We start from the raw sequence: 19,563 nt of genomic DNA, 5'->3' as shown, positions 1-19,563 counted from the left end.
TTGTTCTAACTGTCAGGAAATTTCAGTTCTAAGTTGCTTCTCTCCTTGATTAGTTTCCACCCATTGCTTTTTGTTCTACCCTTAGGTGCCTTAGAGCAGTGTTTCTCAACCTTGGCAACTTGAAGATGTCTGGACTTCAAGTCCCAGAATTCCCCAGCCAACAAATGCTGGCTGGGGAATTCTGGGAGTTGAAGTCCAGACATCTTCAAGTTGCCAAGGTTGAGAAACACTGCCTTAGAGAATAGTTTGATTCCCTCTTCTTTGTGGCAACCCTGAGATATTGGAACACTGCTCTCATGTCTCCCCTAGTCCTTCTTTTCATTAAACTAGACATACCCAGTTCCTACAACCATTCATGTTTTACTCTCTAGTCCCCTAATCATCTTTGTTCTTCTTCTCTGCACTCTTTCTAGAATCTCCACATCTTTTTTACATCGTGGTGAACAAAACTGAATGAAGTATTCCAAGTGTGGCCTTATCAAGGCATTATAAAGTGGTATTAACAGTTCACTTGATGTTGATTCTATCCCTCTGTTTATGCAGCCTAGAACTGAGTTGCCTTTTTTGGCAGCTGCTGCACACTGCTGGCTCATATTTAAATGGTTGTCCACTAGGATTCCAAGATCCCTCTCACAGTTACTACTATTGAGCAAGGAACCACCTCTACTGTACCTGTGCATTTCGTTTTTCTTGCCTAAATGTAGAACCTTACTCTTTTCACCATTGAATTTCATTTTATTAGATAGTGCCCAATGTTCAAGTTAGTCAAGATCCTTCTGTATCTTAAGCCTGTCTTCTGGAGTGTCTTCTATTCCTGCCAGCTTGGTGTCATCTGCAAATTTGATGAGTTCCCCGTTTATTCCCTCATCCAAATCATTGATAAAGATGTTGAAGAGTACTGGGCCTAAAACAGAGCCTTGGGTACTCCACTGCATACTTTTCTTCATGTAGATGCAGTTCCATTGAGGACTACATGTTGAGTGCGGTTGGTCAGCCAGTTACGAATCCATCTGGTGGTGATGCTCTCTAACCCACATTTTTCTACTTTATCTAATAGTAGGTTATGGTCTACCTTATCAAATGCCCTGCTGAAATCCACTAATTTTGTCACTTTGTCAAAAAATGCAATAAGATTAGTCTGGCATGATCTGTTTTTGACAAACCCATGTTGGTTTTTGGCTATTTACTGTATATCTTTCATGACATTTTTTAGTATGCATCAGTTATGCATAATAAAAGCAACTCTCCTTTCTCATCTGCCATCAACAGATGTCTTGGGAGATGATTGAAAATTCCTTGGTCACAATTCTATACATCTAGAGGGAATCCATGGGGAATGCCTGTCATATTGTAGGATGAATAGCTGAAGATACATACATAAAGACATACAATCATGTCTTTATTAAATATCAAAATAATCAATTACAGATTTTCCAGATCAGTTAGTTTCCCTGGAATGGATTGCTTATAAATTGAGGTGTTTTTTTCATATTTATAGTAGTTTTGGTGTGTAGTTTATTTTTTTTTTTTAATTCCCACTTTGGACTATTTTGGTCATCTAACTTGACTTCAATTGTTTGGGTATCTTTCTTTAATGATCCAAAGCACTCACATTCGAGCCATTGGCCATTGCATTTGGAAATGTTTTCTGTATCAAAGCTCTATAAAATACTGGGGAGTGGGGTCTCTTTGATCTATTTGTTATCATCAAAATATGTCCTGTTCAGAGGCATGCTCTCCATCCAGGAGGGAAGTTATTCGATTTCCTGATCACTTTGACAACAGACCAACTCCAAAGTTGAGGTGACCTCCAAGTTGACCTTGGAAAGTGAGGATGGCAGTCCACCATCATGTCCATTCCAAGCTCTCTAGCCTTTGACCTACATTTTGACCTTTTCTCCTTGATCCTCTACTTCTTAATGGCTCTGGAGGATACCCAAAACTTGCACACCCATGGATATTATGGAAGGTCTTCTTCATCCAATTATTATTTTCAAAACTACTGATTTAGGGGTGTTTTTTTTAAAAAAAAACTTTTTCCCCCAATCCCGTTTCCACTGGTGCCCCACGGATCAACGCAGCTCCTGTTCTTTAGTTCTTTACACCCCGACTAAGTTACTGAAAGCGAGATGCGCGCCATCATCGCATCCCAGGCGGTGGAGTATAGCTTTCGCCGCCCCCACTCAAGGCATCCTAGACTGCTGCGGAACTTAATAAAACGGTCCTTCTATGGATTCGATGGGAAAGGTTGTCTTTGCACTTCGCTCCCTCCCGTTCCTCTTTTGGGTAGCGGGGAGAGGGAGGGGGGACAAGTAACACGCGGAACAATTAAGTCGCAACTCCCAAAAGAGGACCCGGCGAGGAGAGAGAGAGAGAGAGAGAGAGAGAGGTAGAGTCCGGAGCGCACGCAAAACCACGCGGCGGAGTGCTGCGGAACCAGAGTGGGCGGACGGGTGGGCGAGGCGACGCGTCTGTTCGTCCGGCCGCAAGCGCTCCGTGCGGGGGGCGGGTGGGCTTGAGCCCCGTGGTAAAAGCGCGCGGCTGCAGACGGGCAGCGCCGGCTCGACGACCGCATGTCCCTCTGGCTGCGGGAGGCTGCCCGCGCCAAGGAAGGTCGCCGCTAGTGCCGAGAAGCTGGGACGGGATGCAGCTCTCGCTGCTGCTGCTCTTCTCGACCTGCTGGTGGACGTTGGGGCCGGTGAGTAGGGAATCCCTGGCCGGCGAGCCTCGCCTGGTCCTGACTCGGAAGAGTATGAGCTCCTGAGCATGTGCAGAGAGCTCCTTTCCTGCGGCTTCTGCGAGAAAAGGGCGCGTTGGCTTCTATTCCGCGACCCTTTCAGCAGTGCCTCAGGGATGGAGAGGGTCGCCTCGGATCTTGCCTTCTGCTCTTCTTTCGGAAGGAAACCTATAGGGGCAGAAGGAGGAAAACGCGTTCACTTTGGCTCCTATTTGTCCTCCGGTTGTGGGGCTAATTCTGCGGCCTGGGTTGCCTCCCCTTAATGTGGGTATGAATGTATGCCCCCTTCGCATCCACTTAGTATGTGATACATGCACACATACATCGAATATTTCTTGCTATTAATAATTAATGCTAATAGTTCTCCACTTTTTAGAATTGCTGTTTATTCTTAGATCCCTCCCATTTTTTTTTAAAAAAAGGAGCAAACGAGTCTCCTCGGGATGTGCTGGATTACAATTCCCATTATTCCCTTCTATTTCAGGTTGGGGATGATGCCTGACCAGGCCCAACCGCAGAGTCCCTGTTGAGGGTTTGGTTATACTAGTGGGCTACGCTTAAATTTGAGCACAGGATTAAAAGCCAGCTAAGTTTGAATCTCTTATCAGGCTGGTGAATTGGGCTAAAATGAACTTAGTAAAGAATTGCTTTAAGGTACAACTGGGCTCCTGCAGTTCCAGTATCTATTGTAACTCCCTTAAGAAAAGCTGATTCGATTTTAATTGATGCCAGTGAAATTGCTATAAACAACAGGATGCCCCATTTCTTTTTTAAATCCCACACATGCACCAGCTTTCAGGATCGTTTAAAGTCCACGGATTTCTCCACAAATGTTTTGTAGTCAAAAATATAACTGTGAAAGAAAGGCAAGAGGGTGGAGTTTTTCACAGGCTGTTCTTTGTTTATAGTTGGAGTGGAAATTCTGTACTACTTTTAAGGCAGAAATTCTATCCATTTTAATGGTCAACTTTATTATTATTATTATTTTGTGTATGTGTGTAGCACTGTAAATTTTGGTGCATTTATGGCATGAAGTTTGTGGGGACTAATGAACTTTAAAACAGGGCTGCAGCCATGTGATTTTTGCCAAGCATTTACAAAACGCAAAATGTCAAGGAAAAGAAGACAAGCTACGGATAAAAAATGTTTGTTTTCTGGATAGATCAATTGGATTTTCTTTTTCCATTGTTTGTTACCTGTTTTAATTAACCAAAGCAGGCTTAAGTAGAGTTTGTACCTGCAGCAGAATGAATGACTAGGATTCATTGACCTAATCTTGTATATGGAATGGATGTTAAAAAATACAAAGGTCATCCTTGCCATTAATGGAATGAAGACATTTCCAAATAGTTAATAACTTTTATAATAATTTTTTAGAATTAGAATTAGAATTGATTTTATTTGTAGGCCGCCCTTTTCCCTGAGGGGACTCAGGGCGGCTCACAGAAACCAGGGAAGGGGAAATACAGCACTAAGACGACAACACATAATAAAATAATAAGCAACATGCATACAACATTCGGGCGGGGTAATGGTCCTTATCCCCAGGCCTGACGGGCGAGCCAGTTCTTCAAGGCTATGCGGAAGGCCTGGACGGTGGAGAGGGTACGAATCTCTACGGGGAGCTCGTTCCAAAGGGTCGGGGCCGCTGCTGAGAAGGCCCTCCTCCTTGTAGTTGCCAGCCGACACTGGCTGGCCGATGGAGTACGGAGGAGGCCTAACCTATGAGATCTTATAGGTCGTAGGGAGGTAATTGGCAGAAGGCGGTCTCTCAAGTATCCAGATCCACTGCCATGTAGGGCTTTATGGGTGATCAGTAGCACCTTGAAGCGCATCCGGAGATCGACAGGTAGCTAATTTATTAGAAGGGGGAGGAAGCTTATAAGATTTTGGGGCTCAGCTTCAGCCTCTCTATCAAGATTTTGAGAATTATGAAGCAGCAATCAAATGTCTTTGGACAGTCCTGTTTTATGTCCTGCCCCCCCCCCCTTTTATAATCCTCCTTGAAAGCAGAAAAACAAATGCAATGAAAATGTTGTCTTGGTATAGTTCTCCAATTGCAAGGAGATAGTATTTCCTGCCATTTGGTTTTTTTATCATGATAACTTCATTCTATGATATTAATTGTCCTAAACTCAGAGTGATTATGAGGTGACTTAAGAAAAATTACATTAGATCAATATCGTTAAATTTTATACAAACATGTTGGCTGTTGTGTATTTCCTTATTTGTGTAGTGAATGATAAATACATTCCAGAGCTTTTATTTTTGCTTACTAACCTCCTATAAAGCTGAAGTCTCTTTTGAGTCAAACTTAATTTGATGACTTTATAGAAAGGTTCTTCTAGTTTTATGAATTGCAGTATGCAATGGCTTACTATTGTCTTCTTGAACTTCCAAGATGATTTTTAAAAAAACTTCCCACTCTAACTCCAGCCTTAACATTTTTTGATAATCTCCCATCCAACCACCAACCTGACCCAACCTGGTTTAACTTTTTGATATAACCAGGCTTGGTTAAATAATCTAATAGGTGTGCACTGTAATGCTATTGCACCTAAAACAAAGAAACAAAAAAAAAAGCTCACAGCATTTCTGAAACAGAATTATTTTTAAAAAAACAATGATGCAAATATAGTTCAATTGCTTACTACAATTGCTTCATTAGATTTTGTGGTGAAGCTAATATTTTTAAAAATGTTTTTCAATTATCACATATGGTACTTAGACATGTTTTCATATTCAAGCAAGGAACTACTTGATAGTTATTTTATAAACTGATAACAATTGTTGTTAATCTCGGTAAATTGATAATTTGGTGTTTGAAATAGTACATTGAGATGTGTCTGAGCTCTGTGAACAGGTTGGTGAGATGCTGATTATTTAAAGGAATAGTTGTGTTATGTGGGTATGTAAGAGGTATACTTTTTTTAATGGTTACGTGTGTGAAGTACAACTTCAAATGAGCTTAGTCATCTTAATAAAACACTAATAAATCCAGAACATCTCTGGATTTTATTCAGTAATAAAAATATATATATAGAATCCAAACAAATTGGGCAATACACAGTTGCTTCTCTCTTATTGAAGAAGAGGAAGAAGCAGAAAAAATGTATCCTTGTTGGAAAGCCAACATTGTTCTTAAATGATTTTCTAAGATACCTGAAGTTTCAGCAGAGAAATGAGGAAAAATATTGTTTAAAAACTCAGCAAAGTTTCACTTTTGCAAAAAGAAGCCTCTATATTTTGCAGTTGGTTATGCTATAGTAAATCCAAAACTAAGTTGAATCATTTCTTAAGTGAACCTCAGTGTTTTCATTGCTATAACATTCTTCTGTAGACATCTAATTATTTTTTAAAAGGTTCTGCTATTTTTTAACCTTCGCAATTTTTTTAAAATTCAGCTTTAAAGTTTCTCTGGTTGATTGTTGTCATTGCATTTTACAGAATTCCATATTTTTAATTTTTCTAAAGAAAAAGGACTCTTCTTTCCTAGTTAGGGTTTTTATGCTGGAAGGACATCTGTGCAGAAATTAACAAGACTTTAGTTTTGTAGGTGCAAAATCCTTAATCAGTCAATTAGATATCCTGAAGAAGTATCATATGCTAAACTTCACTTCTTTGGCATTAATTTTTTGTAGCTTATTGGGTTGTTACAATACTATTTTGTTAGTTTATGACTTGTTGGACTAGCAAACAGAATAATTTGATAACTGAGGTTAAACTATGTATAAGTGAAGTTTTTGAATTTGGAATTATGTGGTTCAAATTTTGAACATAAAGGTTTAAAAAACCAAAGTCTTTGGCAAGGAGCTATAGTTCAGAAGTAATAAAGTTCTTGGATTGGGCCAACAAATCATGGCTGTAAACACAAAAAAAACAATGAGTAAAGTCTGGTTCTTTGTTATCATCTGGTGCTCATCTAGGTTTTTACAGTAGCCCTGATTTAGAATAAGATAATTTTTACATTAAAATTTCAAACTTTCTTATCCATTCCTCTCTTTAATGTAGTATTTACAATGTAGTAATACTCCCTATGGTTATACAGATGGACTCCCTATTTATGAGAGAATCAAGCCTTGACTTCCACACAGTTTCTTCTAAAACAAAGAATAGTGTAGAAATTATGAGAGTCTGAGGTATTGAGTTGCAGAAGGTTATGAAGATCAATCTAATTCATAGTCAGTAGATTAGCCAGTCATGCCATGTCTCATTTGAAATACAGCACATATCTAAAGCATTGAAAGGTAAGGCTTTAATGCTAGAATAGGGAAGAACATCAGTGGCATAGGGCGGGGTGGTGGGGGCAGAAAAAAAACATTGCAAGAGATTCCCTTATATGCTTTTTCAGTTATTTTAAGTAGAAGTTAAAGTTGCTTTAGCTGCTTGCTTGCAACTGTTGTAGTCTGCAGTAATAATTGCAAAGCAACATTTAATCCTTTGAAACTTGAGGCAAAGATAGGAAGTGAGAAAATATGTGACTCTCAGGCATGACCAGAAACTAAAGTTCTAGATATTTTGTGGTGTACCCACAACATTCTACTACATAGGCTTAAATTGCAGCAGACAAAAAACATTGTCCCAATATCTGGTATAACTCAGCTTTTGTCTCTCTGCTGTTTCTTATTTATTGTTTAGGCCTTTAAGTCAGCGTTGACTTAATGTACTGCCTAGACAAGTCCCTGCAGTCTTCTTAGCAATGTTTTTGAAAGTGGCTTGCCATTGCTTTCTTCCCAGAGCTGAGAGAGAATGGCTGGCCCAGGGCCACCCAGATGACTTTGTGCCAGAACTGGAGCTCCCACTTTCTAATTTCTGTCTTGGTGCTTTAACCTGGACACCAGATTGACTTTCACCCAAAGCTGTCCCTCTGCTTACTGTTTAAAGAAACATCAGGTGTTTAAAGAAACAGTTCTCAGAAGGAATGCGTTAGGATTTGGCATTCCAGATGAGGTTATAATAGTTATAATATGGGGGTCTGCAGAAAGGGATTTTAAAGAAGTCAGACTGATGGCTGAGCCCACACAACCAGTCCTTTGCCCATTTTTATATGTCCTAAACAAACAAGCGCGCAAGCGCGCACGCACACACACACACACACACACACACACACACACAGTGCTTTACATAAAGCTGTGAGACATTTTGGTTGACACTTCTAAACTGTGGGGTCCTGATTGTCACCTGATGTTTTATTTTCCAATTTAGGAAATTGGCAACAAATCGACATTCCTTAATCCAGTTATGCAAAAATTTAGATGCTGAAATTTGCATTTGGTAAAAGACAGTATGATATTCTTAACCAAACTATTGAATAAATCACAATGCATGGGTTTGTACAACCATGCCATTATTTGGCTTGTTTAATCTTGGCTATATAATGGTGGTTTAGAATGATAGGCAAAGCCAACCATTTCAGTTAAGAGACTGGCTTTTAACTGAAAATCAGATATGTCATGTTTTCTTGGACATTGTTCCCCTGGAGCTTCCTTTTAGAATCAGGTATTGTTTTTATCTCACAATTAATGAATTCCCAATTGAAATTTAAGAAATCAAATTGATTTTGCTACCGCTATAGATAATCCTCATTTAGTAATTGTCCAAAGTTACAATCTCACTGAGGTAGCGTACGATAAGTCCTCACATTTAGAAGCATGGCAGTATCCCCATAGTCACATGATCAGATTTTGGACATTTGACAATCAGCATGTATTATTTACAACAGGGTTATGGCAGCATCCTGGGATGATGGAATCACCATTTGAAACTTTCCCCAGCTTCACATACAAAGTCAATGGGAGAAGCCTGCTTTACTTAATGACTACATGATTCAATTGAGAACTGCAGTGATTCTCTTAACAGCCATGGCAAAAAAAAAAGTTAGTATAATCCAGCTTTAACAGCCACCTTCCTTAGCAACGGGAATTGATCCCAATTGTGGCTGCAAATCAAGAACTATCTGTTATATGGTTTCTCTAGTCCTTTAGTCTTTATTTTGAAGCTATTTCAGTTTGACATATAATGTAAAACTTTTTAATAATAATGGTTAATTGCAAGCTAATGTTCCCAAACTAGCATTTATCAGAGTTGAGTTATACCTGACTAAAGTTTTCCAACATGCAGGGTTTCACAAAGCTTATGCTGGCATAATTTAATTATGACAGGTCTTGAGATAAGCAATTCCAATGGATATTTCATAATTAAATAAGCCACAATTTAGTAGATTTGTAAAACAGACTGTGCCATAAACAATAGTTTCAAACAACAAAGGCTTGTTTTGTGTAACAAATACTAAGCCAACAAAGAATAAGCCATGTTTATAAATCAGTGCAATAGATGAATCACTTTTATGCTCTTTTTAAGCTGCAGAAGAGTTTGGCAGAAAAAAAAGTTTGTTAATCAAATTTAACATAACCTGTTAATTTGGGGGTACTGCTTTCTTCCATCAGAAAGAAACCAGAGCATAAATGTCTTCAGTTAGTTAATGCCTTTTTTCTCGTTAAAAGAATTTTATGATCTCAGGTGAACTTAGGTAATCATATTATAGATATCTTACTAATTATGCTCTATTGTAGAAGAATCAGCAGGTGCATTTGTTGCTAAGCCAATCTTGGAACTGAGTGTGAGACAGAGCTAGACACTAAAAAAAAAGTTAGCTAAACCATTAATTTTGATTGTCATGTACAGCTACCATATTTGCTGCAAAGTTCTGAAAAACCACAAGATGATAACAAGGAGATTCAGAATTCAACCAGATTTTTGCAGCCTAGTGTCAATAACCCTAGCGTGAACTCAACCTGTACTGGGGATCTAATAATACAGAACTAACTTTCATAATCTTTATAAGAAGCATAGACATATAACTAGAGCAATAGTAGAATTAGAAAGCATTGCATAGATATGGGGCAACTAGAATAGCAGAATTGGAAAGGGTCTTGGAGGTCTTCTAGTCCAACCCCTGCTTAGGCAGTAAACCCTACACCACTTCAGACAAATGGTTATCCAGTCTGTTAAAAACTTCCAATGTTAGAACATTTACAACTTCTGGAGGCAAGTTGTTCCACCGATTAATTGTTCTAATTGAATTGTTCTAACTGACAGTAAACAAAAGCTTCCAATTTTGCCTCTTCTCCCTGCCCCCCAACTGATTCTGCTAGCATTGATATCCTTTCTGCAAAGTCAAATGTTTTTTGTTTTTATTCAACAGGTAAAAAGTATTCACCCAGAATGCAGAATGCAACAGGAAATCTATCAAGAAGAAAAAAAGTGTATGGAACTTTTAAAGAATGCCAATACAGTGAGTTTAACAGGTGAGATCATGGCTTATAATGGCATAGCAGTCACTCATTGATAGTCCATTGGTACTTCTATACCTGAGGACATGAGGATGTGGCATAAAATGGCACATTGTTCTGAATTATAGTACGATTTGAGTTTTGGTTAGTGTCGTGCAGAACAACCCATAATACAAAAAAAGTAGTTTCCTCTTTTGGAGGTTCTTGGAAACTCTTCCGGTGTTGATTGCTGAAAACTGGTAACATGTTTTTCCTGCTGTTTTGAAATATATGAAATTTGAAAGACTTTAAGTTAGCCTTTACAATTTTAAAAAAAGTAAAAGAATACCCACAAATTCATTCTATAGTTAAGCGCACCCACATATATAATATGGTTCCATCCACATTATAGATTGCACTCACCAAAAAATAGTCCACCCCTCACCTCTGAGTGAGTTAGTTCTATCTCAACTGGAACACTCAGCATGGTGTAGACTCTTCCTTTCTTGTGTACAAACCAACAAATGGGAACCCAAGAGTTTCATAAACTTTCTTTCCTGCCATCTTCTGGTCATTTCAACATTTGCAGCCCTATATCCTGATGCTAAGAAGCAGCTCACATCAATGATATAAATAGTCTACCCACTCCTCTTAAAATTCCAGAGTTTTGAGATGTAAATCAGACCAAGATAAATCACTTCCGAATTTTTCCACCTTTAATATAATCTGTAAACTGTACAATTTAGTTGAAAAACAAATTGAAATCTTCTGGGGAAAAATAAAACTAAAAAACTTAAAGTAGCATGGTTGCGTAAGCGGGCATAAACCAGGGGTGTCAAACACAAGGCCTTCAGGCCGTATATGGTTGGATCCAGCCTGCGGGGCCGTCCCAGAAAATATAGGGGGGCAGCCTGCGTTGCTTCGGCCCGGGCTACCCAGTGCAAAGAGGAAACATCAGGCCAGCATGGCTTTGGCCCAGTCTACCCAATGTGAACAGGAAACATGCCAACGGTTTGGGGAGCGGTGTCAGGCTGGCCACGCCCACCCGGGCCCCCAAGATCAACCACAACCATGATGTGGCTCTCAATGAAATTGAGTTTGACACCCCTACCTTAAACTAATACTTATTGAAGCACCATTTGATTTTATGATAGAATTCAGTCTTCTGCAATAGGAGACTATGAGCATAAATCTGTCAGATTGCAAGGGCATCTCCTATGCATAGTTCTCTTCAAGTCACCCAACAGATGTTAAATTGATTTCAGGTCTGGAGTATGGCTGGGCCATTCCAAAATTTTGATCTTCTTCTGCTCCATTGTTTTGCTGATTTGGAGTATGCTCTGGGTCATCATCAAGTTGAAGGGTGACAATCTTCTTCATCTTCAACATTTTAGCAGACCCCTTTGTGCCAAAATTGACTAATATTTGGAATTATTCATAATTCTCTCCACCTTGACTAAAGCCCCAGTACCAGTTGAAGAAAAACAGCCCCAAAGCATAATGTTGTCACCACCATGCTTCATTGTGGGTAAGGACTAATTCTTACGTAATTCGTGGTATGTACTGTACAAGTAATGTTCTTTTTGAACCAAACATATTTTTGGGAGTTATAGCAGTTAGCAATAGCAGTTAGACTTATAGCAATAGCAATAGCAGTTAGACTTATATATCGCTTCATAGGGCTTTCAGCCCTCTCTAAGCGGTTTACAGAGTCAGCATATTGCCCCCACAGTCTGGGTCCTCATTTCACCCACCTCGGAAGGATGGAAGGCTGAGTCAACCTTGAGCCGGTGAGATTAGAACCGCCAAACTGCAGATAACAGTCAGCTGAAGTGGCCTGCAGTACTGCACCCTAACCACTGCACCACCTCGGCTCTTATGTCCAAAACCTTCAAGCTTGGTCTCATCTAATCATAAGAAATTTTCCCACATGGTTTTGTCAGACTTGATGTAGGTTTTTATAAATGTGACCAGACTTAAATATATAAACAGTGTGTGTTTGATATTCCCCCGCACCCACTGACAGACTACAAGAGGTTTCCACCAAGGTCCTCTGTTCTGACGGGAACAGAGATTGAATCTCATTACAATAGCAATAGCAGTTAGACTTATATACCGCTTCATAGGGCTTTGAGCCCTCTCTAAGCGGTTTACAGAGTCAGCATATCACCCCCAACAATCTGGGTCCTCATTTTACCCACCTTGGAAGGATGGAAGGCTGAGTCAACCCTGAGCCGGTGAGATTTGAACAGCCGAACTGCAGCTAACAGTCAGTTGACGTAGCCTGAGTGCTGCACTTTAACCACTGCGTCACCTCTGCTCTTTAAAAGGGGATGCTGCCCGGCCATTTTCCAGTCGGATGTTTACTTGACTTGCAATAAAGAGCTGTTGTTTACTGAAGCCTTTTGTGCCTCCTTTACTCGATCTAACTCTGGCGATGAGGATGGAATTGGGAGGCAATTAGGCAAACAAAGAAAACGAAGCCTTGCAAGCCTGGAGCATCCCATGAGGCATCGAGCTAGCCATTGCTGAACACCCAGAGAGAACCAGAATGGCCATGCACGCCCCACCAACTCCGTACAAGCTACAGAACACTACGAATCGTACATGCTACGATTCAAGTGTTTCTTGGAAGTGGACGATCTCACAGGCATTCCAGAAGCCCTTGAAAAAGAACTTGTTCCTAGGAGACTGCGGTCGGGAAGTATTCGAGATGGCAAAAAACCTCTCAGAACTGACCCCTCTACAAGAAGTATCCTGGTCTGCACTACAACTAGCTCTGAAGACCCACAACGCGCCGAAGCCATCCAAATACGTTCGCCGGTACCAGTTCAACATCCGGAACCAAAAGGAGGGCAAATCAATCAACAAATACGTGGCAGCGCTCTGAAAAGCTGCAGCCCACTGTGAGTTCTGTGAACTGGACAACCTGATTCTAGATCGCATAATTTTGGGGGTGTGAGATCTCAATCTACAGAGAAGACTTCTGGCCAGATCCAACCTCTCTCTGCAGATCGCACTAGATAAAGCTAGAGCATCTGAATCAGTAACCCAATCAGTGGAGACCATCCAGCGCCAGAGCATACCTCCAGATGCATGGGAAAGTACCCGCATCCACCACGAGACCACAGAGCCTGAGACTTCTGAGAGCGAGGTGGAAGACAGCTACCGCATGCACAGTAGCCGAACAAAACTGGCACGGAAATTCAACTCACAAATTCTGCCCTGCACCAGCTGTGAAGGAGACCATGTCCGATCATCCTATCGGTTCCATGAAGCCATTTGCCAGCGACGCAAGCGAAAAGGGCATATTGCCAAGATGTGCTGCAGCGATTATCCTGCAACCGCAGGACAACCCAACGGGGCCAAAACGGCAAACAGCGACCCAAATCAGGGACTTGGCAGAAGTATCCACAGGGTTCAGAGGGAGACGATAGAAACGCCAACCTCACTTCTGCCATACGAAGCTGCCCTGGGCGCACAAAGAAGCTGAATGTCACTGTTCCGGTTAGGCATATCCGTACCATTTACCCCAAAAAGCTGAAAGTCACTGTCCTCATCGAGGACTCTCCATGCGAAATGGAGATTGACACCGGGTTGTCACTGACCATAATTCCATGGTCAGTCCTGAAGCAAACGATTCCCAAGATACAAAAGAGACACCTCAGAAGTCCCAACGTCTGCCTACGCGACTACCAGGGGAACCAGGTCCCCATTGTGGGCCAAGGCACCTTCCAGGTAAGCCACAAGAAATTCTGAAAAAAACTCCCCATGACGGTGGTCAAAGACAACCTTCAGAGCCTGCTGGGGCTTGATTGGTTCCAAGCTCTGGGAATGGAAGTGACCGGAGTCAACTCCGTGGAGGACAACGATGCTGAAGCCACCTCTGAAGTCACAGCTGAAGCTATTTTTAAGGAATTCAAGGACGTCTTCGGCACCAGTCTGAGTGAGTACAAAGGAACCCCTGTTTCCTTTAGCTTAGACCCCACAATAGCCCCAATTAGGCTTAAGCCCAGGAGAGTACCTTTCGCTCTCTGGCCAAAAATTGACAAAGAAATCGATAAGCTTGTGAGCCAGGGCATTTTAGAACCAGTCAATCATGCACGGTGGGAGACGCCAATTGTGACACCTGTCAAACCTGACGGATCTGTAGGAATCTGCGCAGACTATAAATGCACAATTAATAAAGCACTACAACAATGCGCTTACCCTGTACCTGTTGTACAATACCTATTGCATTCCGTCGGCCTGGGAAAAAACTTTGCAAAATTATATATGGCACAGGCATACCAACAATTGCCAGTAGATGGCGCGACCATGGAGGCCCAAACTATTGTGAAGCACAGGTGCATTCAAATGCAACCACCTGCAATTCGGTGTTAGTATCACCCCTGGACTGTTCCAAAGTGTAATTCCAGGAGTTGTCCCCTATTTTGACGACATTTTAGTATCGGCCGCAAATGAAGCGCAACTTTTAAAATGCGTATGAACAGTTTTGGCTAGAATCAGAGACAAGGCCCTCCAACTTAAAAAAGAAAAATGTAAAATAAATGTACCAAAAGTCGAATTCCTAGGGTACATGATCGATGGGTCTGGAATTCACCTGACCTCACAAAAAGTTAAAGCCATTAAGGAAGCCCCACACCTCGCAATCAGACTGAACTACAGGCGTTCCTCGGGCTCTTTAACTTCTACAGCGTCTTTCTCAAACAGAAAGCGACAGTTGCTGAACCACTACATCACTTCCTAGCCAAGAACGTGAAGTGGTCCTGGGGCAAAACTGAGGCCACTGCATTTGCCACCGTAAAAAGACTCTTATCAGCAGACTCGTTCCTAGTACAATATAGCCAGACCCTGCCTTTGGTGTTGACCTGTGATGCTTCCCCTTTCAGTGTCAGTGCAGTCCTTAGCCACCACATGCAAAATGGTGCCGAAGCCCCCACTGCATTATACTCCAGGACATTATCCGCCGTTGAACAGAACTACAGCCAACTGGACCGCGAGGCTTTGGCTGCAGTAACCAGAGTAAAAAGATTCCATGAATACCTTTATGGCCAGGATTTCGAACTGATCACAGACCACAAGCCGTTGCTAGGTTTGCTGGCTGGGGACCGCCCCACCCAGGCATCACTATCTCCCTTAATGACCAGATGGACAATATTTCTGGCAGCCTATTCCTACCGCCTCATCCACCGACTGGGCACCATGTTAGGGCATGCGGATGCTTTGATCCATTGCCCATTGCCCGAAGTTCTCACTAACTCTACCCCTGAGACATTGGTCCTTCTCATTGACTGCCTGGAAACCGGACCTGTCTCATCCAGTGACGTTGCACGCCACTAGGCGTAGGACCCTATAATAAAACATATTTTGATATGTCCTGGTGTGGAGGGGGTGGCCCAAAGGGCCTGTTGGGACTGAATTCAAAATGTATTTTTCCAAGCGGGATGAATTGTCGGTTATTAACGGTTGTTTGTTGTGGGGAGACAGGGTAGTCATTCCCAAACAATTGCGCATAGCAGTCCTTGAAGCACTGCAAGTAGGGCATCCAGGGATTGTTAAAATGAAGTCTCTAGCAAGGAGTTATATTTGGTGGCCTAACATGGACAGGGACATACAAGAATGGGTAGCTACATGTTTGCCCTGTCAGGAGTCCAGACCAGCTCCCCCGGAAGTGCCTGCCAAAGAATGGGAGCGCCCGCAAGCACCATGGTCCAGAATACACATTGACTTCGCTGGACCAGTCCATGGCCAAACCTCCTTCATAGTCGTGGACGCATATTCTAAATGGTTAGAAGTAGTCCTGGTGAATTCCACTACAGCGGAATTGATCATCAAGGTACTACGAAACTATTTTCCATGCATGGCCTCCCCAATATATTAGTCTCCGACAACGGGCCCCAATTCATGGCCATGACATTCGAAACATTCTTAGCAGCTCAGGGAATCAGACATGCCTGGTTGCGCCATTCCATCGAGCCTCCAATGACCAGGCAGAACAAATGGTAAGATCCGCAAAGGAAGCCCTCAATAGGATGGGCCCTGGCGATTGGCAGACACAAATTGATCACTACTTACTCATTCCACACATCACACCCAGCACTACTACTGGAATAAGCTGAACTCCTCATGGGCCTCCGCCTTAGGTCTCACCTAGACCGGCTACACCCAAATTATTCCACCTCAACACCCCCTGACTCCACAAACAAAGTCAGGTCTTTCTCCATAGGGGATTCAGTATATGCACACAATTACACTGGGGGAACATTATGGATTCCCGCAACTATAATTGGAATTACCGGTCCTCAATCATACACAGTAAAACTCGAGGATGGTAGAAATCGGAGAAGGCATATTAGCCGCTTGTCTAACTCAGCGCTTAGACAACCCAACATAACTCCTGCACAAACCGAAAGAAGCTACACACAAAATAGCAGTGCTGAGGAAAGCCCGAGAATATCGGAAGACTTATCTGAATTTGATGCAGGCCCACGGCGAGCTTCAAGCGAATCAATGCCAGAAGCTCCAGCTGCGGCCTGTGAGAAGTTCCAGGTGGTTCTACCTGGCGGGTCTTCAGGAGCAACAGGTCCATCCGACTTGTGCGAAGGAAACCCCAAGACTGATTTGCGCAGGTCAGGCAGAGCTACGCAAAAGCCCGCCTACCTGCGTGACTACATCATTAGTTAGATTGTTCCATCTTAGAGGGGAGGGGTGTTAGATATTCCCCCCCCCCCGCTGTCAGACTGCAGGAGGTTTCCACCAAGGTCCTCTGTTCCGGCTGGAACAAAGATTGAATCTCATTGGTCAAGAAGTCTGACAGATCCCTTTAAAAGGGGATACTGCCCGACCATTCTCCAGCCAGATGTTTTCTTGACTTGCAATAAAGAGCAGTTATTTACTGAAGCCTTTTGCGCCTCCATTACCCAATCTAGCAGTCTTTGTTAAACAAAATTTCCATCTTGCCATCCTATCCCGCAGCCCAGAAATGTAAAAAATATGGGAAATTGTTGTCACATGCAGTACACAATCAATATTTGCCAAAGTTTTCTGCAGCTTGTTTAATGTTGCTGTAGGTCTCTCGGGAATCTTTTGGACAACTTTCCTATGTTTTTCTTAATTAGTTTTGGAAGGACATCCATTTCTTGGCAATGTCATTGTTGTGCCATATTTTCCCCACTTGTTGATGGCTGTCTTCACTGTGTTCCATGGCATATCTAATGCCAGGACATTTTTTTTGTATCTTTCTCCTGACTCACACCTTTGATGCTCTGTAAGCTCTTTGAAGACTATGGCTTTGGCTGTAAGAGACAACTGAGTAAATGTCATAAAAACATCAGTTTGAATGTGATTGGTTATTTCTGAACACAGCCACATCCATACTTATAAGAAGGTGTGCACATTTAAGGAACTATGTCAGTGATGGTTAAGCTTTTTGTCGTTAGGTGTTGTTCGGTGCCAAAAATGCAAAAGTGCACATGCAATAGTGCTGGCACCCATAATGCAAAGTGCGCGCACCCACATACGCACACGTGCACAACCAACCTCCCCCACTCCCCTTCATGTACCTCCAAGCTGAGCTTGGTATTTCCTCTGGGGGGGGGCAGGGGAGGTCATTTTAGTCCTCTCCAGGTTCTGGAGGCTTTCCTAAAGCCTGGGGAGGGTGAAAACAGCTCCCCCAGTCTTCCAAAGGCCAGAAAGGGATCATTTCCGAACATCCGGTTGGGCCAGTTTTTTGCCTTCCCTAGGCTCCGGAGTCTTTCCTGAAACCTGGGAAAGGCGAAAACGACCTATCCCGTCCCTCCAGAAGGCAGAAAATCAGCTGGCCGGCATGTACATCCACACTGGAGCTGACGGCTCATGTGCTGGCAGATATGGCTCCACATGCTATAGGTTCGCCATCACAGAACTATATTATTGTAAGTTTCCTCCCCCCCCCCAAAAAAAATATTTTGGTTGTTTTTCAGTTGAATTGTCCAGTAGATAGATTATATTAAAGGAGGGGGAAAAATTTAAACTTTGTATTTCCACTGTAGAAGTATATATACCACTGGTGGGATTCAAAAAAATTTACTACTACTTTTGTGGGCGTGGCTTGGTGGGCGTGGCAGGGGAAGGTTACTGCAAAATCTCCTTTTCCTCCCGATCAGCTGGGACTTGGGAGGCAGAGAATAGATGGGGGCGGGGCCAGTCAGAGGGCGTATTTACCGCTTCTCCAAAGTACTCAAAATTTCCGCTACCGGTTCTCCAGAACTGGTCAGAACCTGCTGAATAATATCACCACTGCTGTATACTCAACATCAGCAGAAAGTGTCCTTGGGCAGTTTCTGGGGTTCGAACATTTTGGCAGGCCTCAGGAAAATGGTGGTTGAAGTTTGTATGTCAGCTGCCATTTTGTTTTTCTCACAATGCCATAAACATTGTAGAAGAAACAAAACCATGGATACTGGAAAACAGTTCATGTGGATCATCCTTGAAAAAGTAGATGGTGTTGCACAGAAGTAATCTGTGGCACATATTATAATAAGATAAGGACAAAAATGTTACTTCTATTATTTTGTGCTCCCCCCTTTAAAAAGCTGTAATATTTTAACAGATCCTGAGTTATAGTTGTGTTCATATGTATACAAAATTGACGGCATTTCCTAATGACCAATATAGCTTCAGATTGCAACTCTACTTTCTTCATATTCAAACCACCTTTAAAAATGATCCATAGCTACTGTACTTTAGGAGGGGAAACTGTGGTAGAAGGAAGTAGCTGTTTCTACTTCGGAAATAAATTTTGTTGCCCCTTTAAGTGCAAATGGGATAGAAGATTATCAAAAAGCAAATACAAGAAGTACGATATTTTCCACAAGTAGGTGCCTTAGCCAAGACCATCTGCTCATAGTGTAAATAAATGATGTTTTTATTCTTCTAGCAGGGAGACAATAAATACACCGGTGAGCTTATAAATGAAAAAGCGTATCTTTGCCAGGAATGCAAGGAAAACATATCAATAGCCTAATGCTACTTTATAGGCAAAGATAACTCTGTTACTGTTATGCAAAGCTAAAATTCAAAGACAGTTGGGTTGAATTTGCCTTTCAGATTGAATTTCCAAATCAAATTAGCTGACTATGTCAGGTTGAATGAGATGACATTCCTGATAAAAAACACAATTTTATCATATTTAATCTTTAAACTGAATTGAGTCACTTTGACAGTTTGAATTGCAATTCCAAGCTCAACAAATAAGTCCAGAGATCTAAATTAAATTTTCTAACCTTGGCTCTTGGTCATGGCTAATCTGCATTCTCCTAATTTCTGCTTCGAAAGGATTACCTAGGATTTTATACTAGGACATGTGAACTAGTAACCAAATCTGGAAGTTATTTGCAATGACAAAGCTTAAAAAGATTTATGTCGTAAATTCTAAAGGAATGATGGTAAGATTCTCCCTACCTTTTTATCTTCAAAGGTATCATTTGCATTAATGAGCAGGCTATTCTGATTGAATATCTTTGACCTTCCCATGTTGAGTAGAATCATCATTGCTGTTCCCAGACTAATTAG

The 19,563-nt window shown here is 41.9% G+C and overlaps 1 protein-coding gene across 1 annotated transcript in view; it reads left to right on the top strand.

The window, feature by feature from the left end:
• The first annotated feature begins 2,504 nt into the window (after positions 1-2,504).
• The window catches only part of VIPR2 (vasoactive intestinal peptide receptor 2), a 96,714-nt gene continuing 79,655 nt past the window's right edge, over positions 2,505-19,563 (top strand). The window contains exons 1-2 of the mRNA XM_087712501.1: positions 2,505-2,698; positions 9,942-10,044. Coding sequence (XP_087568627.1) covers positions 2,645-2,698; positions 9,942-10,044 — 157 coding nt within the window. The 5' untranslated portion in view covers positions 2,505-2,644. The remainder of the gene's footprint in view (positions 2,699-9,941; positions 10,045-19,563) is intronic.

Source organism: Thamnophis sirtalis, unplaced genomic scaffold (assembly GCF_051295495.1).
Source record: "Thamnophis sirtalis isolate CommonGarterSnake01/CBP01778 unplaced genomic scaffold, rThaSir2_p1.2 scaffold_4, whole genome shotgun sequence".
Taxonomy (NCBI): Eukaryota; Metazoa; Chordata; class Lepidosauria; order Squamata; family Natricidae; genus Thamnophis; species Thamnophis sirtalis.
The sequence above is the reverse complement of the archived record's forward strand: the minus strand, read 5'-3'. Positions and strand labels throughout refer to the sequence as shown.